At 45.5% G+C, this 17,773-nt stretch overlaps 1 protein-coding gene across 1 annotated transcript; it reads right to left on the reverse strand.

Annotated features, from left to right (window-relative positions):
* Positions 1–3,268: 3,268 nt before the first annotated feature.
* On the reverse strand, positions 3,269–17,436 carry LOC120850393 (trichohyalin). Its single transcript, XM_040222860.3, has 11 exons — positions 17,392–17,436; positions 16,572–16,599; positions 14,811–14,909; positions 13,304–13,371; positions 11,235–11,421; positions 9,630–9,702; positions 8,195–8,344; positions 6,069–6,179; positions 4,995–5,073; positions 4,080–4,168; positions 3,269–3,472 (listed from the first exon to the last, which is right to left on the reverse strand). The coding sequence occupies exons 3-11, from the start codon at positions 14,837–14,839 to the stop codon at positions 3,431–3,433; spliced, it is 828 nt and encodes a 275-aa protein (XP_040078794.1). The 5' UTR covers positions 14,840–14,909; positions 16,572–16,599; positions 17,392–17,436; the 3' UTR covers positions 3,269–3,430.
* Between the last annotated feature and the right edge of the window lie 337 nt (positions 17,437–17,773).

Below are 17,773 nucleotides of genomic sequence, written 5' to 3' on the forward strand. Positions count from 1 at the left end.
AAAAAAATGTTTTTATGGTACAGGGCATGTTTGGTTTTCTAATAAGATGCAAACTTTTATAAAGGAAACTTGCATTAGGGTTATTTTAGAGGCAAAACTGGTTAATTAGTTTGCCAATTAACTAAAAAAATTTATGACCTTAACTGTTTTGTGTGCTTGGGGAATTCACGCTCGACTACGGGACGAGAAATGTCATCCTTGTACACGGCATCAAACTGACACTAAGATGCCAAGGGTGCCTGTGATGCAGGGGTGGATTTAAGAGGGGGGGGGGGGGGGGGCGGTCGCAATTGACGGCCCACCCCTAAGGCTCCCAAGGTCAACTTTTTAATGCAAAAGCATTAATTGTCCCATGGAGCGAGCCGACGTCATCAGCTTGCAGCGCGAAAACGGCACTTAGTTTCCCTGACCCCAAAGGTCTCATTGGCTGGCGCGCGGCGACGAGGCTCCCATTGGCCGCTGTGCACGTCAGTTTCAACGATCGCTGCCAGATGGCGCTGCGTGTCCATGCCGCCAGCGTGCCGATAAAACTAACCGCCGCAACCCCATGCCACTACGGGCCCCGTGCCGATTAAAACGGACACGTAGGCGTGCGCTCGGAGGCTTCTGTTTGTCTCGCTGCCGACGAACATGGCGCCGTTTCTAGCATCCACATCGTTGGCGGTGCTTCTGCTCGTCTCGACGCCGACGAACGTGGCGCCGCCTCTAGCATCCACATCGTCGGACATTCATGCTTTCGCATTCACAACTCGTAAGAAGTGCTTAGGTGTCTTCCGACTTTTTTAAAGAAAAAATCGACATACACCATCTTTTTTTAAGAAAAAAGTATTAGTTTTTGGTGAAGTAACAAATTTTAGGTCAACAAAACAGATCAGGACAATATTTCACCCGTGATGTCGTCGTGCAACCCCCCCCCCCCCCGCCCCCCCCTTCCCCCCATGTCTGACCTATAAATCCGGCCCTGCCGTGATGACATTCCATCTGCTTTGCACCGGCTCCGCAACCCGCCTTCCACGGCACAGGTGACGTGAGCAATTTGACACAAGCTCAGAGCAGAGGGTTCGACGTCGCTGGCGCTCTGGTGGCTTAGCTTCGGTTTGAAGGCATGTACTTATGGCACTTCTTGGCCTGTAGTGCCCACTACAAAGTTCTTAGTGAAAGCCTCACGTCACAATTCGATTTTAATTAGGTAGGGCATCAATTCAACTACATGAATGTGAAAATGTGAAAAAAATAATTAAGATATTTTAGTTAATGAGCTAACTCATTAACCAATTTTGCCTCGTTTCCAGTGGCCACAGTTTAGTCCCAAGCTAAAAACCCTAACGCCAATGTTTTTTTTTTTTTTTTTGAGCAGCGAAGTTGTTTTGCGCTATGATCTGGGGGAAAATGTGTCCGTGGATGTTGACAAAAAACTCCCTATTAGTCGGGGCAAGTATGAATAAATAAAAAAAGGGGGCAACCAGCGTGAGTCAGCCTTCCTTGGGATTATTAGATAGTGAGTTCCTGATAGCTTATCGTCGTTGAGGTTGTACTAGAAGTTGTCCTTGAGGGCGTCCTAGAAGTCGTCCTCGAGTGCACGATTCTTTGGATCCATGTAAAAATAATTATAAATTGGAGAATTTAATTGTCAGTATTTTTCTGCTGCTTGAAAACTGATTGTGCTGAGTTGTAGTATTCATGCTTTTTTACGAAGGTTGTACGCTAGTTACATTATTTGAGACGAATATTATAGCTAAACAGAAAAATTAGGCATTTTATGAAAGTTTAATATTTAATGGGCGAATAGGCACGAACAAGGCAAGTCCAGGGGGGCTATGTTGCACGTTTTGGACTCCCAGGAGACTAGGGAGAAGGAAGTGACGTCAACGACTGTAGCAAACGCAGATTGGATGTTGACAGAAGAAAACAAAATCAACATCTAATCTGCATTTGCTGCGTTGTTGACGTCACTTCCGTCTCCCTAGTCTCCTGGGAGTCCAAAAAGCGCAACATAGCACCCCTGTCCAAATCACACCTGGTTAGAAGATAGAGCAATTCTCTTGATCCGTTGGACTGAGTTTCACTTCAACCGACCTACCTGCCATTTAAGTATCTTGAAAGTAAACATTTGGCAGAAATCTGCCTGGTTGGGCAAGAACAATTAGTAGAGGGGGAAGGAACACCCCCTCTTCTAATTTAAGTATCTGCAACTATTTTGAAGTGAAAATTAAATCGTGACCAGGTGTTTGCGTTTTCGGTGTGTGCCAATAAACGGCGAGACGCCTAGTTAGAGTTGTCCTTGAATAAGAAAAAAAACTACGCTGAAGACACTTAAGACTGCTTACGTGTAGGAATGCGAAAGCATTCCTACACGCAGCGCATTCCTACAAGCACCGCGCCACGTCTTCCTTTTGTACACGGCGCTCCGGTGATGACATCACGCTCCCCACTGCGCAGGCGCGACGCCCCCGCCGGCCTCATGGCGAAGCATCTGCGTAGCTATGCTTTTCTTTGTGTTTTATTTCTGAGGCGCGTCCGCTTTGACCTTGAGCGCCCCCGCCGGTTTCACGGCTTCCGTGACGATGCGTCTGCGTTGCTGTGCTTTGTGTTTTATTTCTGAGGCGCGTCCGCTTTGACCTTCAGCGCCCCCGCCGGCTTCACGGCTTCCGTGAAGCGGAGAGAAAATCGTCTGCTTTTTGCGTAGCCGGCGCTCAAGGTCAAAGCGGACACGCTTCAAAAACAAAACACAAAGAAAAGCACAGCAACGCAATGCTTCGTCTCGGAAGCGGCAGCGCCTGCGCAGTGCGGGAGCGTGATGTCACCGCCGGAGCGCCGTGTGCGATATGAAGACATGGAACGGCGCTTGTAGGAATGTGCTGCGTGTAGGAATGCTATCACATTCCTACACGTAAGCAATTTTACATATCTCTGCCGATTTTTTTTTTGTCAGTAATCGGCGTTTTGGGATTATTGCAAACCCCTGTGCAAGAAGCAAACAAACTTGCACTCCGCATAGATTTTTTATTTTATTTTTTTAGGTTAGATTTTTAGGTATTGCGGTCAAAGAAAAAAAAGAAACAGTTGTAAAACTTGACTGTTTAATGGTACTAAACTCGACTTGTTGCTGCATTTTCATCCAGTTAAAGGGACGGTAATCATTATATTTTTTTAACTACCTAATTTGCGCCGAAATATCTTTTGGAAGTCCAATTACGCTCTTCATTACCAATCTATTCGTTAGTCGAGATGAGACAAGGCACTTGTAACAAACATTTTATTCTTGTATATCATCTTGACAACAGTCTTTATTAACGCGTTTATTCTCTGGTCAGTCGCTATGCCGGGGGGAAACCGTGCCGTTTATGAAGAGCACCCATCTTTCGTATTCAACTAAGGATCAACACAATGGAGATGAACGACAGACACAATAGAAGGATCCTTGTCTGTATCAGTCGAAGCCTTGAATATGCTCTCCAACGACGTAGTTTTTCTGTAACAGAAGATAGCAGCCAAAGTGAAGGGAACTTATTTTGCCATGCAAGTTAGACAGATCAGTCTTTTTTTTTTTTTTTTTTAAATAGAGTTATGTTTTTACAGTCGGTGACAGGTTAGGAAAGCAGTAGAAGCCTTGCTTCCAGTCGGGCTTTGACTGCGCGTGCGACGAAGTGCTATTAAAGGCAGAAAGATTCGAGGCAGGACATGGTTCTAGATGCTTAACCTATAGTCACTGACTACAGTCAATTATTTGTTTCAACCATGAACGAAAAACTCTACAATCAACTTCAGTGCCCCTCTAAAAGCGAGCATAGATTGCTCCTTGTCCAACACAACTTTATGTACCCCACACGCCTTCTGGGTTGCGGGTGTCAGCTCGGTCGACTTCAAACACGGCCGCTCTCTGTACTATGGAGTCTGCAGCGCCTGCCCTTGCTCCCTCGTAGCACCATCCCTGACTGAGTGGGCTTCGGGGAAACAGTTCGATGAGACGCTTCAATCTTTGCAAACAAACGGAGCAGCTATAATTGATGTTTAGGCCCGATATTTCTGCCTCATTCCTGGTCGATCGTGGCGGAGAAGAACCACAGGAGATGTAGTACCTGCATTTGCTGAATTCTGCTGATCTGCTGTTCCGTTGCCAACTGCCTTCGTAAGATCTCCAAACTGCCGGCCATTCTGTCCCTTGATTCTGCGGTCAGTGAAGCACAGTGGCATTAGACACTTAGACTATTTACACCCTCAAGGTTGTGAAAAAAAGTGTTCTGAATAGTTACACCCATGGCTACGCCCTTTCGGCACCCTTATTTAGAGTAATAAAGTGGCCTCGTTTAAAGAACTTTTTTTTTTTAGAGCGCAGCTCTTAGGGGCCCGTTTCCAGCCTGAGCGGCGTCGGCGTAACCGGGGGGGGGGGGGTCACGTGACCTCCCCCCGAGGTCACGTGACCCCCCCCCCCCCCCCCCGAGGTCACGTGACACCCCACCCCCGAGATCACGTGACCCCCCTCCCCCGAGATCACGTGACCCCCCTCCCCCGAGATCATGTGACCCCCCCCCTCCCCCCCCCCCCCCCCCGAGATCACGTGACCCCCCTCCCCCAAGGTCACGTGACTACCCGCGGGTGACGTGACCCCCCTCAGTATCCTTCCCTACTCCTCCTCAAGAGCTGCGCTCCAATTTGGCGTTACAGGGATTTGTAAACGGCTTTCATTTTTTCACAGATTGTGAGAAGTGCCAGTCGATAATACCTGCGAGAGTGGCCGACAAATGACGAGGTGCTATACAAAAATGTTCATAGTATTAAAGCCCCGACCACATAGGGCGTTTTCTTCTCGCCCGCTTCAGCGTCGGTGCGCGTCGCTCGAGGCATATATCCTCCTATGCCCGAGGTCACCCACAACAATGCGAAGCGAGGTGACGCTGACGCGGGCGAAGCGCATCCCATGTGATTGTCTCTCTACGGCTTAAGTTATATCACACAAAACACTAGGCGTAAACAAAGATAAGCAAACCAGGTACCGCTTCTTTTGCGTGGAGGCCGGAGTTCTTGCACGATTTCATTTTTCTTCTTGCTACCACTTTCTTGAGGACGAGTTATCTGAAATATTACGTCGAGGGTCATTGGTACAGTATCACGGCCGCTCGATTAAAAACAAAGTACGACAGGTGAAGGCGAGATTGATCAGTTTCCGGGGACGCGCGCTGCTTAGCAGCAGCGGAGAGATACCACGGAACAAACCATTGCAACCAGCGCCGGTGATGGACCACAGTCCAACCGTTAACGCCGCGGTGGTCGCCGGGTGTACCATACTCCGTGTCACTTGTGTGCAGAGCAGGCGAAGGCAACGCCACACGAAGAGCGACGACAGGGCGAGGTACTAGGAAGCTGGGAGAGGAGGGAGGGCAAATCCCTTCATGTGCGCCTGGCCGTGCGCACCTCGGCGTTTCAGATCGAGCGGCCGCGGTGGGCACTGCGCACGCGCAGATACCCGTTTTTTCGAATCACGAAACTTCTGCACACGCCCCACTTTCTACAGTCAGTGGCAGCCTTCTTGGTGTGACGTCAGAAATGCATGTCCTGTTTTTACTTTCAGTAGACTCCTGCCTATCAGCAGCGAGTAGGCTCGATATCTTATACCTGTGCCACACGGGCAACTCGAATGCCATTTACAACGAATGACATTTGTGTGATCGGCGAATCAGCTCGCAATCTATCGCGCGTGGAATGCGCCACGCCCGGAGTGTCGCGCGCTGATTGGCCGTCCGCTCAAATGTTATTCGTTGTAAATGGCATTCGAGTTGCCCGTGTGGCACGGGTATTAACCACTGGTTCTCAAACTGGGTTCCTGGGTTCCTCAAGAGTATACCCTCATGGGTTTACAGTGCTTTCAGATATCCTCAAGCAATATTTTAGATTAGAGCCACTCATTGACGCATGGAACACTTCCTATTGCGTGCACTATTTTTGACAAAATCTGTAGCCTTCTGCACTGCTTTATTGCATCCAGACGAGACTTTGAAGGATTACTTTCTTGCCATTTGATGCAGATAAAGGTTCTTCGCGATAAGAACGTTTGGAAACCCCTGTCTTACGCTGATCGGTTTCTGAGACTTGTGATGAGGTGTCGATTTTTTGCTTGCTTCCGAACCCGTCTTCTCTTTCGCCTTGTGCATCCTCTGCGCTCGCTCCGGCCGTTTGCTAACCTGAAACAACAGGCCAGAAAGATGAGTCCATCCTAACCGATTGCCGCCTCTGTGGCTCCAAGGCAAAGCGCTGGCCTACAGATCGCCATTTGGAGGATTCGAATCCAGGCCGGTAGCCCGCAATTGGACGGAGGCTTGCGGCGGAGAAAGCGCTATATAGCGGAGATTTCGGTTGCACATCAAAAGATCCCCAGGCAGTTCAAATTAATGCTTAATCCTTCACAGAGGCATGTCTGATGATCGTCACTGGTTTTGCACGTAAAACGCTCACATTTTCCTTTAATTTTAACCGAGGCCGGGTGAAAAACATCCATGATAACGGGTAACAATGTAGCCATTGTTACACAATGGCTACATTGTGTAACAATGGAAAGGTGTATAGACCCTTTTTTATGGCAAACGACATTAGGTGGTGCTCCGGTTTTTGACGTCTCAGGTAACTTCCAGTTTATAAAAAGAATGAACAAAGGCCACCTTAACACCGCTGCTTGAAATGTAGATGAAATGTTTAACCACCACTTCTCCAGGTGAGCGCCAAAAGAACGAAGGAGTGCATGATCTGTTAAAATGTTTCGAGTAAACCAACTTGCCTCCCCCAAGATGTAATATTGTATACAGCCGAAGGCCCTCGTTAAATTTCCAACTTTGTTGTCCGTGTAGCATTTATGCTTTCTATAGCACTGGTGACATAAGCAAGCTCAACAGGCTTGCAAAGACGGTGCGACCGGAAGTCGATTGGGATCCCATTCTGCCACACAGTTATTACACTCATGAAGGTGCTTTGCGATTTCGGAGTTAGCAGACTTATTTTTACAGCTCTTACGCTCATTTAGGCGGTTGTTCACACAACGTTTAGTCTGTTCGACATAACAACATTCACAAGCCATCGAAATATCATCAACAACACGCTCGAGGCAATCAACTGAGGCATCTCTCTGTTTCTTTTGAAACTGACGTTGTCTTCCTAAGAAAGGCGTCAGTTTGCTCGGCTTGGTGTCTGTCGTCAAACCACTTTTACATTGAATTTTCTTTCGAATTAAAGCCCTTCGCAAGAAAATGTACAAGTGGTCTTCACAATCACGACAGACTTCAAACTAAGGCCTTTCATAGGAGGACAACGAGAGTGCCTTAAAAAACACAAGGGTGCCTTACTGCATCAGTTGACTGCCTCGGGGGTGATGATATTTGATGGCTTGTGGGTATTCTTATGTCGGACAGACTACGCGTTGTTTGAATGATCGCCTAAATGAGCATAAGATAGCTGTAAAAATAACTCTGCCAACTTCGAAATTGCAAAGCACCTTCATGAGTGTAATGACTGTGTGGCAGAATAGGATGGTGCCGTGGTTTTGTTTAAAGAAATTGTGTAAAGCAGAGTTGAAGGACACAATTAGGTTTTCTTTGTTGCATCATCGAGTGTCATTGAGCATTGCGGGTTGAATTACACAATTTCCTACTGATGGAATACTCAGTGACACTCGATGACGTAACAAATACATTTTTTGCAGGTGTAAACAAACAAAGGGAAGTACAGAACATAATTAAAAACAACGCAAAAGGGTTGGAGAAAATTAGAAAAAGCAGACAGGACGGACTAAAAAAGTACACGATATGTTGTTTTTTCTGGGGGGGGGGGGGGGGGGAGGGGGGGGGGTGCGCTTTTTTTATTGATAGCGTATACATGTGATCTTGGAGTTTTTGCAAGCTCTGGAATGATTCAGTCAGAGACGAAAGGATGGCGTAGGAGTGGAGGTCGACAGAATGAAGTTTACGTTGATGTGTAGCGTGTGCAAACTGGTGAGAGGTTGCTTTGATGGAGACAAATCTGTAGTGTGGCGAATAGAATTTTAGTAGCCGTGTTTGAGACGTTGTGTTCGTCTCCCTTGTTTGCCTCCGTCTCGGGTGTTAGTATGTCAAGTGTAGATATGCGTCATAAGATCTTGGCAAATCGTAGAAGGCCGGACACGCTTTTGTGATGAATGTGTCTAATGCACGAACTTTCCTGGGCGGATTACCTGGAGGTCTTTGCCTTTGCCTCGCTTCCGTTCTTCGTTGTACTCCTGGTACATTTTGAGCCGCTGCTCTTCGACCCGCTTCTCCAGTTTCTCCTCCTCAGCCGCGTCCTTCAGCCGCTGCTCTTCTTCGCGCTGCTTCTTTTCCTCGATCTGCTTCAGTGTGAGAAGCCGAGAGCGCGTCCGATTATCGGCACGAGGCTGAGACCAGCCTGACTCTCCTCTCGCGCAGCTCTACGAAGATGTCCCTGATTTAGCAACAGCCATTTTTTTCTCAAAGTACGTTAAGTGCGTAAGAGTATGTTGCGTGCATGTTTAGAACAATGGGGTGCAAGTCAGCCCCAATGGGCGTTTAACGTCTCCGGCTGTAGATGAAAGATGTTGCCAGTGCGGCACCACTGCTAGCCTGGTGTTTTTAGCGTGAATATCGCGCAGTGTAGTGATACACAACCGCACGCCGGTACCGTGCTCATCCAGATGGAAACGTGCAGGGTTGTGGACCGAGGAGAGGATCCCTGGGTTTTGCAGTGCGAGCTTCCGCTCCCGATGCTCCGAGATGCAGAAAGTTAAGACAGGGCCACCGATTCCCCTACATCGACAAAACTACAGAAAGCCCACTGCGATGGATCATAATCACACGTGTGGTACTGACACGGCCTTGATGTATGCCCGAGAGTTAGCTCCTTTGAGTGCGCTTCTCACTATGCACTAGTGCGTTGCAGAGAAGATACACCCCCTGTGCGGTATAGCGCACACGCGCGTGCGCAAAGTGTGTGAGTGTGTTTGTGTGTGTGTGTATATACTATAACAATATGAATGGTGATGTAACAACCCTAACTTGCAGTAAAAGTTTCAAAGTAGCCGTTGATGTTGTGCGAGCATATATTAGGATGTAATGTCCACACATGTTGAGTACATGATGAGGTCATGATTGTTTCTGGGAAGTTTACCTAGTGACATTTCAAAACATAGCTATATTCTCGTGAAAAGTTAGAACGCCATTCTTGAAAGACGACCGAGTTATCCGAGAGTCGTGCGTGTGGCGCCAACTCCCGAGGTCGGAGGAAACACTCCCAATGGGAAGCAGACGACGCCACTGTCTGCTCGCTGCCCCTATCGGGAGTATGCGCCACACGCACGAAGCTCAGGCGACTCGTCTTGATTGAAACACGCTGTTGTAAATATGAATCGTGTTGCTTTAGATTTGCGCAGGAACGGAGTTACGTCTTAAAATTACACGCGGAAAAAATTCTCCGCTAAGCTACATATTTCATGAAAGCTCCACCTTTTTACGTACAGGTGCCGGGTTATCCAGTGTATTTTACGGTAAGCCCCTTGATTTGTGACACCCTGTGCATCCGGACATTTCGGTGTTCATATAATTTACCTAGTGTTGTTTTGTTTTGTTTTTTCTTATTTTTATTTACGGTCGTCATACCTGCTTCTGTAGCTCTTGACTGTAGACATCCGGAGGCAGGGCTTCGCGATGTACTTTTCTGCTCAGCCGGGGTCTGAAATGTTAAAATGAAACAAAAGCCAACGTGTATACATCAGAGACTTACCTGGTAGCCATGCTTCGCTTAACTTGGTGAAGCGAGTTATATCCTTAAAACTCTTCTAGATGTGCTCGGTGAGCTTCAAAATGCTTGTAAGTGTCTATAAACTTTTCCCCCAGTTATCACCCATGCGAAAAATGTTAACTCAGTTGGTTGCGGAGGCAGGCGCGGCGGCTGATATTTCGCAGAAGAGAGCTACAGCGCATGCTCACAACGCGGCCCACAGCCCAGTAATCAAAGATGGCAGCTTGCAGAGGGCGATCAGTGAAATTGACTATATTCGGCGCACGAACCTCCTAAAGTGTAACTCTTACTTAAAAAAAAAAAAAAAGGTATTTTGTGGTGATTGTTTGGAGGACGCTGCCAACAGCGAATTCATCCGTTACAATAACTTCTGCAAAAAAAAAAAAAAGTATTTCGTCAGATTGCTTAACTTCCGCATAGCGAGGTAAACTTCAATAGATTCTAAAGTAAACCTTTGCTGACCTGGTCCTGACTCTTGACTAATACTGTCCAGCCTTCAACAATTTTGATATGTTGGCGTTGCAGTAAATTTGAAGCTTTTTCTTTATATATATATATATAAAGAACTAAAATGAGCAAATATGATACATTAGCTTTTTTGTGGCAGTTTGCTAGAGATGAGCAATAGATCGATTAACCCTCCGAGTGATCGATTAATACTTAAATAACGATCAATTTTTTTTTCATCAATATATCGGTTGGGTTTTTAGTTACACATGTTGACGAGAGTGTAAAATTGCCTGATCTAATAATTGGTGCACATTTATCTCTTTCAGGAGGCAACACTGTTGTATTCTAGGGCAAATCACTTTAACATTCCCTATGATTGCCGCCAGAGGTGTATACATAATAACTTAAAAATTAGTTTTGTTTTATAGCTTTTTTTTTTGTATGGGTCAAAGTCAAATTTGGGGGTTTTACGTGCCAAACCAACGACGGGCTTCTGGCACGCCCCAGCGGGGCGTGCCAGCGGCCCCTTCCGTTGACGTCTCATCTGTAGCTGATGCGGTGGCCTTGCATGCTGAGCGCGCATACCATACGCATCACAGATTTCCCCGTACCACCTAAAAGACAAGGCGCCCCCTACCCTAAACGTCATCACTATAGTGGGTCCACGCAGCGCCTCTTGGGGGACATCGTTTTGCCGTGGCCACGCCAATAGACTGCGTTTCGCATATAAGCATAACCGTCACTCATTCTCGTTTTAGACTTCAGCGTCCTTGCCGCTTGGGGGCGGAGGATCCGCAAACGCGGCAAGGACGCTGACACTCCTCACTTACTTTTCAGTGCGGAGTGAATATAGTTTTCGCATTTAAATATTCTAAGCTTAAATGGTAAAACAAAATGGCTAGGTGGCGTAAGCTACCGCCCCATCCAAAGGGCTCAGCCGGATTCATCCATCCATGACGTCATGCCTCCTATGTGGCACTGCACTGTCCGCGGTTCGGCGTCCATGGACTCACGGAACGGCATCCGCGTCGGTTCTCCTGCCGAGCAGAAGGTGCAGTTCCGGCACGAGGACCGAGACGTCGCCGATCTGACGGCCGTTGCCGAGGAGGTTGGACTCGGACCTGGCCTTGGAAGGCATGATGTCGCTCGACGTCTCCACGGGTCTCACCAAGTCTCCCAGGAACCGCGGCCTCTTGCGTCCTGGACGGGATCGAATTGCGAGCGAAAAAGCTTCGGGGGCAATCCTGACAGGGGTTTCCTACTGAGAATAGAGGAGTCGTAGCGAATGAAAGAAGTGCCTTCAGAAAAACAAGAGTGTAGGGAAATCACTGAACCCAGGGATTGCCCTAGACCCCCCCTAGGGGGGGTTAGGACCCCCCCTCGTTTTTCCGAAGGCACCCCCTTAATTCACAACGACTCCTATATTTGCAATGCCCCCCCCCCCCCCTTTAATCCCCCCCAAAAAATTTAGACGCCCCCCCCTGATTTCAATTCTTGGGGAAACCCCTGCCTGGGTTGATCCCATGGGGTAACCGCGTAGGTTGACCTCGGGGTAACACTGGGTTTACCCCTCCTCGAGGGAGCCCCACACTCTAAAAGAAAAAAAAAATGTGTATGACTTTACTTTCCTGCTGAACACGAGACAACGAATCACGACGAGTAACACCAGGGTCCCAGCAAGCGACGAAGCTAAGAATACGATTAGAACAAAAAGTGCAATGTCCGCGTGCAGGGTCGATGGGCATGGCGTTTCACTTGCCCAGTGTCATAACCCTAAGCAGGCACCGGGAGTAACTCTAGGTTGACCCTCGGTGGACTCTGGTGTCACCCTAGGCGGGCACGGTCAACCGAAGGCCTTAGGCTGGCAACTCTGAACTCCGACGAACACAGGATGATATTTGCATCGTTTTCAGGTGTCATGACGGCGAAGAACTACGCCGTTACATTTTATGCAGAATGTAATTTCTACAGTGCCCGATTCTAGTGGGATAGTACTTCCACCATATTACCTGAATAACTGTAATCACCCTTTTGAGAGACTTTTATTTTTAAAATATCAATTTCAATGGACGTGTTTGTTTTGATTAATTACTCTCTAGCATCAGTAATATAAGAATTTAAATTACAATTAAAATTATGAAGCTCGGTCTCGGGGGCTTATTGCCGTGAAGAAAAAACTCTGTGCGTCAGTCTCATTGCCTTTCTGTTAGCGTCTAGGGCCTTGCTAGCGCCAAGGCCCCAGACGCCAACAAGGCCCCAGGCGCTGTCTTAGCACAGACCGCGAAGGCGAAGTTGAGCAATTGTCAAAATACACGCAAATAAGCCCGTATGATGCTCTACATAGAGTGCCATTGTTAGAGTAAAGATAAAAGAATAAACTATTTTGATTGTGTCATGTAAAATTACCAGTCGACTATTTCCAGATTAATATAACCTTGAAAAGTTTGCATCTCTATTCGATTCTTATTACATCACTTATACTTTAAATTGCCGTGATAATAAAAAAAATAAGTTTTGGTAGTGTTTTATAATACTGACACCGACTCAATATCATACTTCAAAATAGACGCTCTATTATACAATTAATAAAGTCGGTGAAACCAAAACACCAAACGCGCGAATAAATGTGAAATGCGGTACGTGTATACTAAATACCCAAGTGAGACAAGGATCGAACAAACATGTTTCAGTCTGGCCAAATGCTGCTACATTGTCGGCCGCTCCGAAGGAAACGTAACTGCAGTATTTTAATAAAGTAAGGTGTAATACTCTAATTCCGAGGCATGACTTTTTGCGCGGTAATTTTAATGTAAATCACACTATGTTTTGAGCAAAGTAAATGTAACTGTAATTCAATTATTTTCCTGAAGTATTATTTACCAAAACATATGTGCACGATGCTCATGTTCATCCGCAGAAATAAAGAAATAAAAATAATAAAGTTCGACTTACACAATTTCATTGAAAATGCGTAAAATAAATAGGCTGGCACACACTACTTTTTGTTCCCGATACCGGATGAACCCTCAAATTTTCTGAGGAACCGAACACGGCGTTCGCTGTGTTTAACGTTTTCGCTCACCAGTCATGACGACGGCTAGGTCTCGACTCCATGGGTCGTGATACTCCTCGATGCATTTGCGATCTAGTCTGAAAAGGAATCGGGACAACCGGTTTTATTTGTCCCTTCTATACTGCGCTCGTAGAGGGAGGGCATGTCTATTGATTTTCAAGAACAATATATGTTGACCGAACTTAATTGGGACTAGATACGTTAAAATCCGGCGCACAGAAAGACGAAGTTGGAGAGAAAAATGCCAGGACGAGCCTTTTAATGAAAAGAACGCACTGTCAGTTACACCCGCTTGTTTTATATATATCTGAGAAAAAGGAACGTTTTAAGGTGCAACATCGCGTTTTACATAGAAAAATATACCGCGCACGATTATAAATTCGGGTTTTGTAGGATGCTTAGGGTACGCAGGGAACCACATCAGTGCCCCTTTAATATTAGTAGGAGTCGCGTAAAGTGGCAAGATGGGTGCTGGTAGCATATGGGATAAAAAAGGAGTGCACAGTATTCTGCGTCAACCGGTCCTCAATTGTGTATTCTTTTTTTTTTTGCATAAAAAGGAAGTTGATTTTATTGGCACGTGTGAACTGATGTCCCCTCTGACAGTAAGTTTTGCTTTTTGATAACTTTTTTCTTGAGCCTTCTTTTTTTAGTTAAATTTTAGTTGTTCGCTTAGAACAACTAAAATTTAGTTGAAAAAAGCTTCAGAGTTATTTCGAAAGTGCTGTTGTCTCTACCTGGAGCATCAATCTGAATTATAATTTTGATATTCGTAATCCTGGAGGCCAAATCAAGACGATTCAAGCGTTTCTTCTCAAATAAAGAACCTCTTCAGTTTCCCTTGAAACTATACGGTTAGAAACTGATAAAGAGAGAGTTAGTAAGAGAGGAGGAGGAGAAGAGAACGAGCGGCGGCGTCAGAGCGCACAGCTCTGATTGGAAGGATTAGCGGGTATACACGCAACGCTCCCTTCGTCTCTAGCCGCTGCTTCTCAACCAATCAAAGCGAAAGAGAGCGTTGTCTGCTCCTCGCGTTCGAGCAGACGACACTTTTGTCCGCTCAGATTGGCACTCTCTGCCTCCGCTCCCTCAAACGAGATCATTCCTCGCCTATACTTCGTCTCACCCTACGATGGACTCAAGGCAGAAGCTACGAACCGCCAGATCCAATCACGAACCACTTAGACATTGCGTGGTATTTCGCTTCGATGCACGTATCAGTGCCCACGTCTCGGATAACTGATGGGAATGGGCGGACAGTGGTTCGAATCGAGCAATGAGTGACTCAACAATTTTACATTGCTAAGAAAGCCAGGACGTACTGGCTCTTTGCAATGTCGAAGCTATAAAAATGACGCAGCGATTTTGGATTCAGAGCATTATTCGTCCAAACCTCGTCAATGCTAAGCGTGTCATAGTTTAGCGTGGAACGTGATTGGATCTGGCGGCCCGTAGCTTCGGCCTTTAGTCCATCGTAGGATGAGACGAAGTATAGATCGTCGGCGTTCGAACCTACCTGACCTCTTCCTCTTTCTCCTTCAACATCCTTTCCTTTTTCTCCCTAATTTGTGCTTCGAGTTCCTTCAGGTAGCTCTCCTTCGAAAAGAGCTGCTTTCTGAAACGATGACGGGACAGTGTTAACACACACTAGCCAAAGAGCTGAGCGCAGACGTAGCGTGCATTCGGGTTTCTCACGCCGTAAATCAACCCAATCACATTTTGTGAAACTATCGTCACTCGAAGTTTAATGCTAATTAGTGGGGAAAGAGGAGGACCAGGGGGGGGGGGGGGGGCCGGGGGGGAGAGAGAACGTTTAGATGCATTCCTAAAAAAAGAAAACCGGTAACATTATATAATACATTTTTTTGTGACTAAAACGCTCAGTTGACGCTTAAAACTCACACACACAGAAACACACACACACACACACACAGACCACACACGCACGCACGCACACAGACATATATATATATATATATATATATATATATATATATATATATATATATATATATATATATATATATATATATATATATATATATATATATATATATATATAATAAAAGTCAGAATGTTTAATCCAGATTGACGCTTCACAACATTCACCCGAGAAGTGCGTTCGATCACTGAAAGATGGCTGCGAAGAAACTGAAATCGACTTCATTGGTTAAGAAGCTGTTAATAATTTTTGTGATTATTATTTAACATCGTTCTGGTAATGTAGACGCTTTGCACACGCGCCGTATTGCAGCTGCCAATACTGACCTCAGAAACACGTTGCTGATCGTCGCAGTTTTTAGAATGTACCTTGCCGGAAATTTGAATACACTCTTTGAAAATGTGAGATCATTGCACTTCCTAATAATTGATCCTCATGCCCCAGCGGTCACACCAATGTACTATTTTGTCTAGATCGCTTCGCAATACCTCATAGTCTTGCGGCGAATTTCTGCGGTGAGCAAGTCGCCTGCCTCTTGCGTAGCAGTTGCGGTGCATGTCAGTCAGAACTATGCCGAGCTCTGATTGGCTTTGATAGAAAGGCTATATAGTGGCTAGACCTCAATGCGAGATGCCTCAGGTCTACCCACTAGTTCGCAAGCTCTGTGTAAGGAGCAGACGAACTTGGGCTTTGCATTCCTTTATAAATAATGCAGTCGTCGGCAAATAGTTACATCGGAGACTGAATATCTGTTACAATGTGATTTATATAAAAAAATTAGAAATTGGTCCCAAAACACTCTCCTGCGGCAACCAGAGCTTACATCTACGGGTGAGGTCTTGCTACCATTTAAAACAACGCATTGCTCGCGGCTGTTAAGGTAACTTTTTACCCAGTTTTGAACTTTATTGGATAGCAGGTTACACTGTACAGCATCGAAGGTTTTTCGGAAATCGAGGAAGATTGCGTCTACTTGCTTTTATTGATGTCTAGAGCTCGGGATACGTAGTGTTGAAATTCCACTAATTGTGTTTGACACAAGTGCTAGCTACTTCGAAAGCCTTGCTGGGAAGGTGTAAAAAAATGGCATGATTCGAGGTAGGTAAACATCCTACTGTATAAAATGCGTTGAAACAATTTAGAACAAATACAGTAACATGCGTAGCTGCTACAAAGCGTCCCTCTCTCTTTATATATATATATATATATATATATATATATATATATATATCCCCCCCCCCCTTCTTTTTTAAGACACGTTGTAGATTGGCTAAAACGAAAATCTGTGGTGGAAGAAAGAAAAAAAAATGAAATGAGGTATCGGCGGAGACTCACTTGGCATCTTGAGGCTTCTTTTCGAGGCCTGCGTGAGGAACAAGCGAATACGAGAAAACAGAAACAGAACAAACGATTAGTACTTTCGGCTTTTGGGATTGTTCTTTTTTTTTATTGGCAATTACTGTAATCCCATCGGCTGTGGAGCGGCACCAATATGTTCGTGACTCGAGGCAGGCCCTGCCTCTCTTAAGTTTGCCAGTGGCTGTACAATCATTTGCACTTCGAGTTCGTTCGCTCGCATGGCCAACATTCAGGGACATTCCGGGGAATGAAAACAAGTTTTTGAGGAAATATCAAAATTCTAATTGGTTTGTCTTTTATGCTACCAAGGCGATTACAATTCTCGGTAAAATTACGATTTCTTTTTTTTTTTTTTTTGTCAAGAAGAACAGAAACTATTAATTTTGCGAATGTGGCCTATAGGATGCATGCTAATAAATTTGTAAAGCCGTGGAAAAAAAACTATACACGTTTAAGAGTTTTAATTTTTATTATTATTGTTTATTTATATTGTATGACCGTCATTCGAAGATATTCCCGGAGAACATTGCAACGTTAGTTCCTGTTCGAATAGAGCGCCAACCAGCCAGTTGGGCGGACGATGAAGCGCGCAGAGCCGAGCCATATATATGACTTGGTCATATCAAAATGAATCTGAGTCCACATAAGTTTGAACTGCGTGACCATATATATATATATATATATATATATATATATATATATATATATATATATATATATATATATATATATATATATATATATATATATATATATATGGCACATCGGTCGCAAATATGAGGGACGGGCCACTCACCGGCTGGCAATGACAGTGCGTTCAGTTGCGTGGAGTGGAGACCCGCTTTCCTGCGTGACAAAAGGTAGAGGTCAGCGATAGTAATGCCAAAAGGGCTTCAATAAAACTTGTGTTTTTTTTCTATTTTATTTCTGCGTGCGCTTAAAGGCCGGTTGTTATATCTGTGTTTGAGTGTGACTGCGTACGTCGCACCTTCCAATTTGTTTTCACAATATTTTTTAACTATCGGCTTAAAGTAATTTTGGCAATGTTATAAGCCCCACCAACTCCCGCATTTGACCCCTATACTGCAAAACCTGCGGTATAGTTCAGGAAATATATGCAGACCCCGATGGGTGGCAACGGAGTGTTCCCTTATCGTAAGCAGACATAGCGACCGTAA

The sequence above is a fragment of the Ixodes scapularis genome, unplaced genomic scaffold (assembly GCF_016920785.2).
Source record: "Ixodes scapularis isolate PalLabHiFi unplaced genomic scaffold, ASM1692078v2 PGA_scaffold8__174_contigs__length_109621045, whole genome shotgun sequence".
In the NCBI taxonomy this organism is placed as follows: Eukaryota; Metazoa; Arthropoda; class Arachnida; order Ixodida; family Ixodidae; genus Ixodes; species Ixodes scapularis.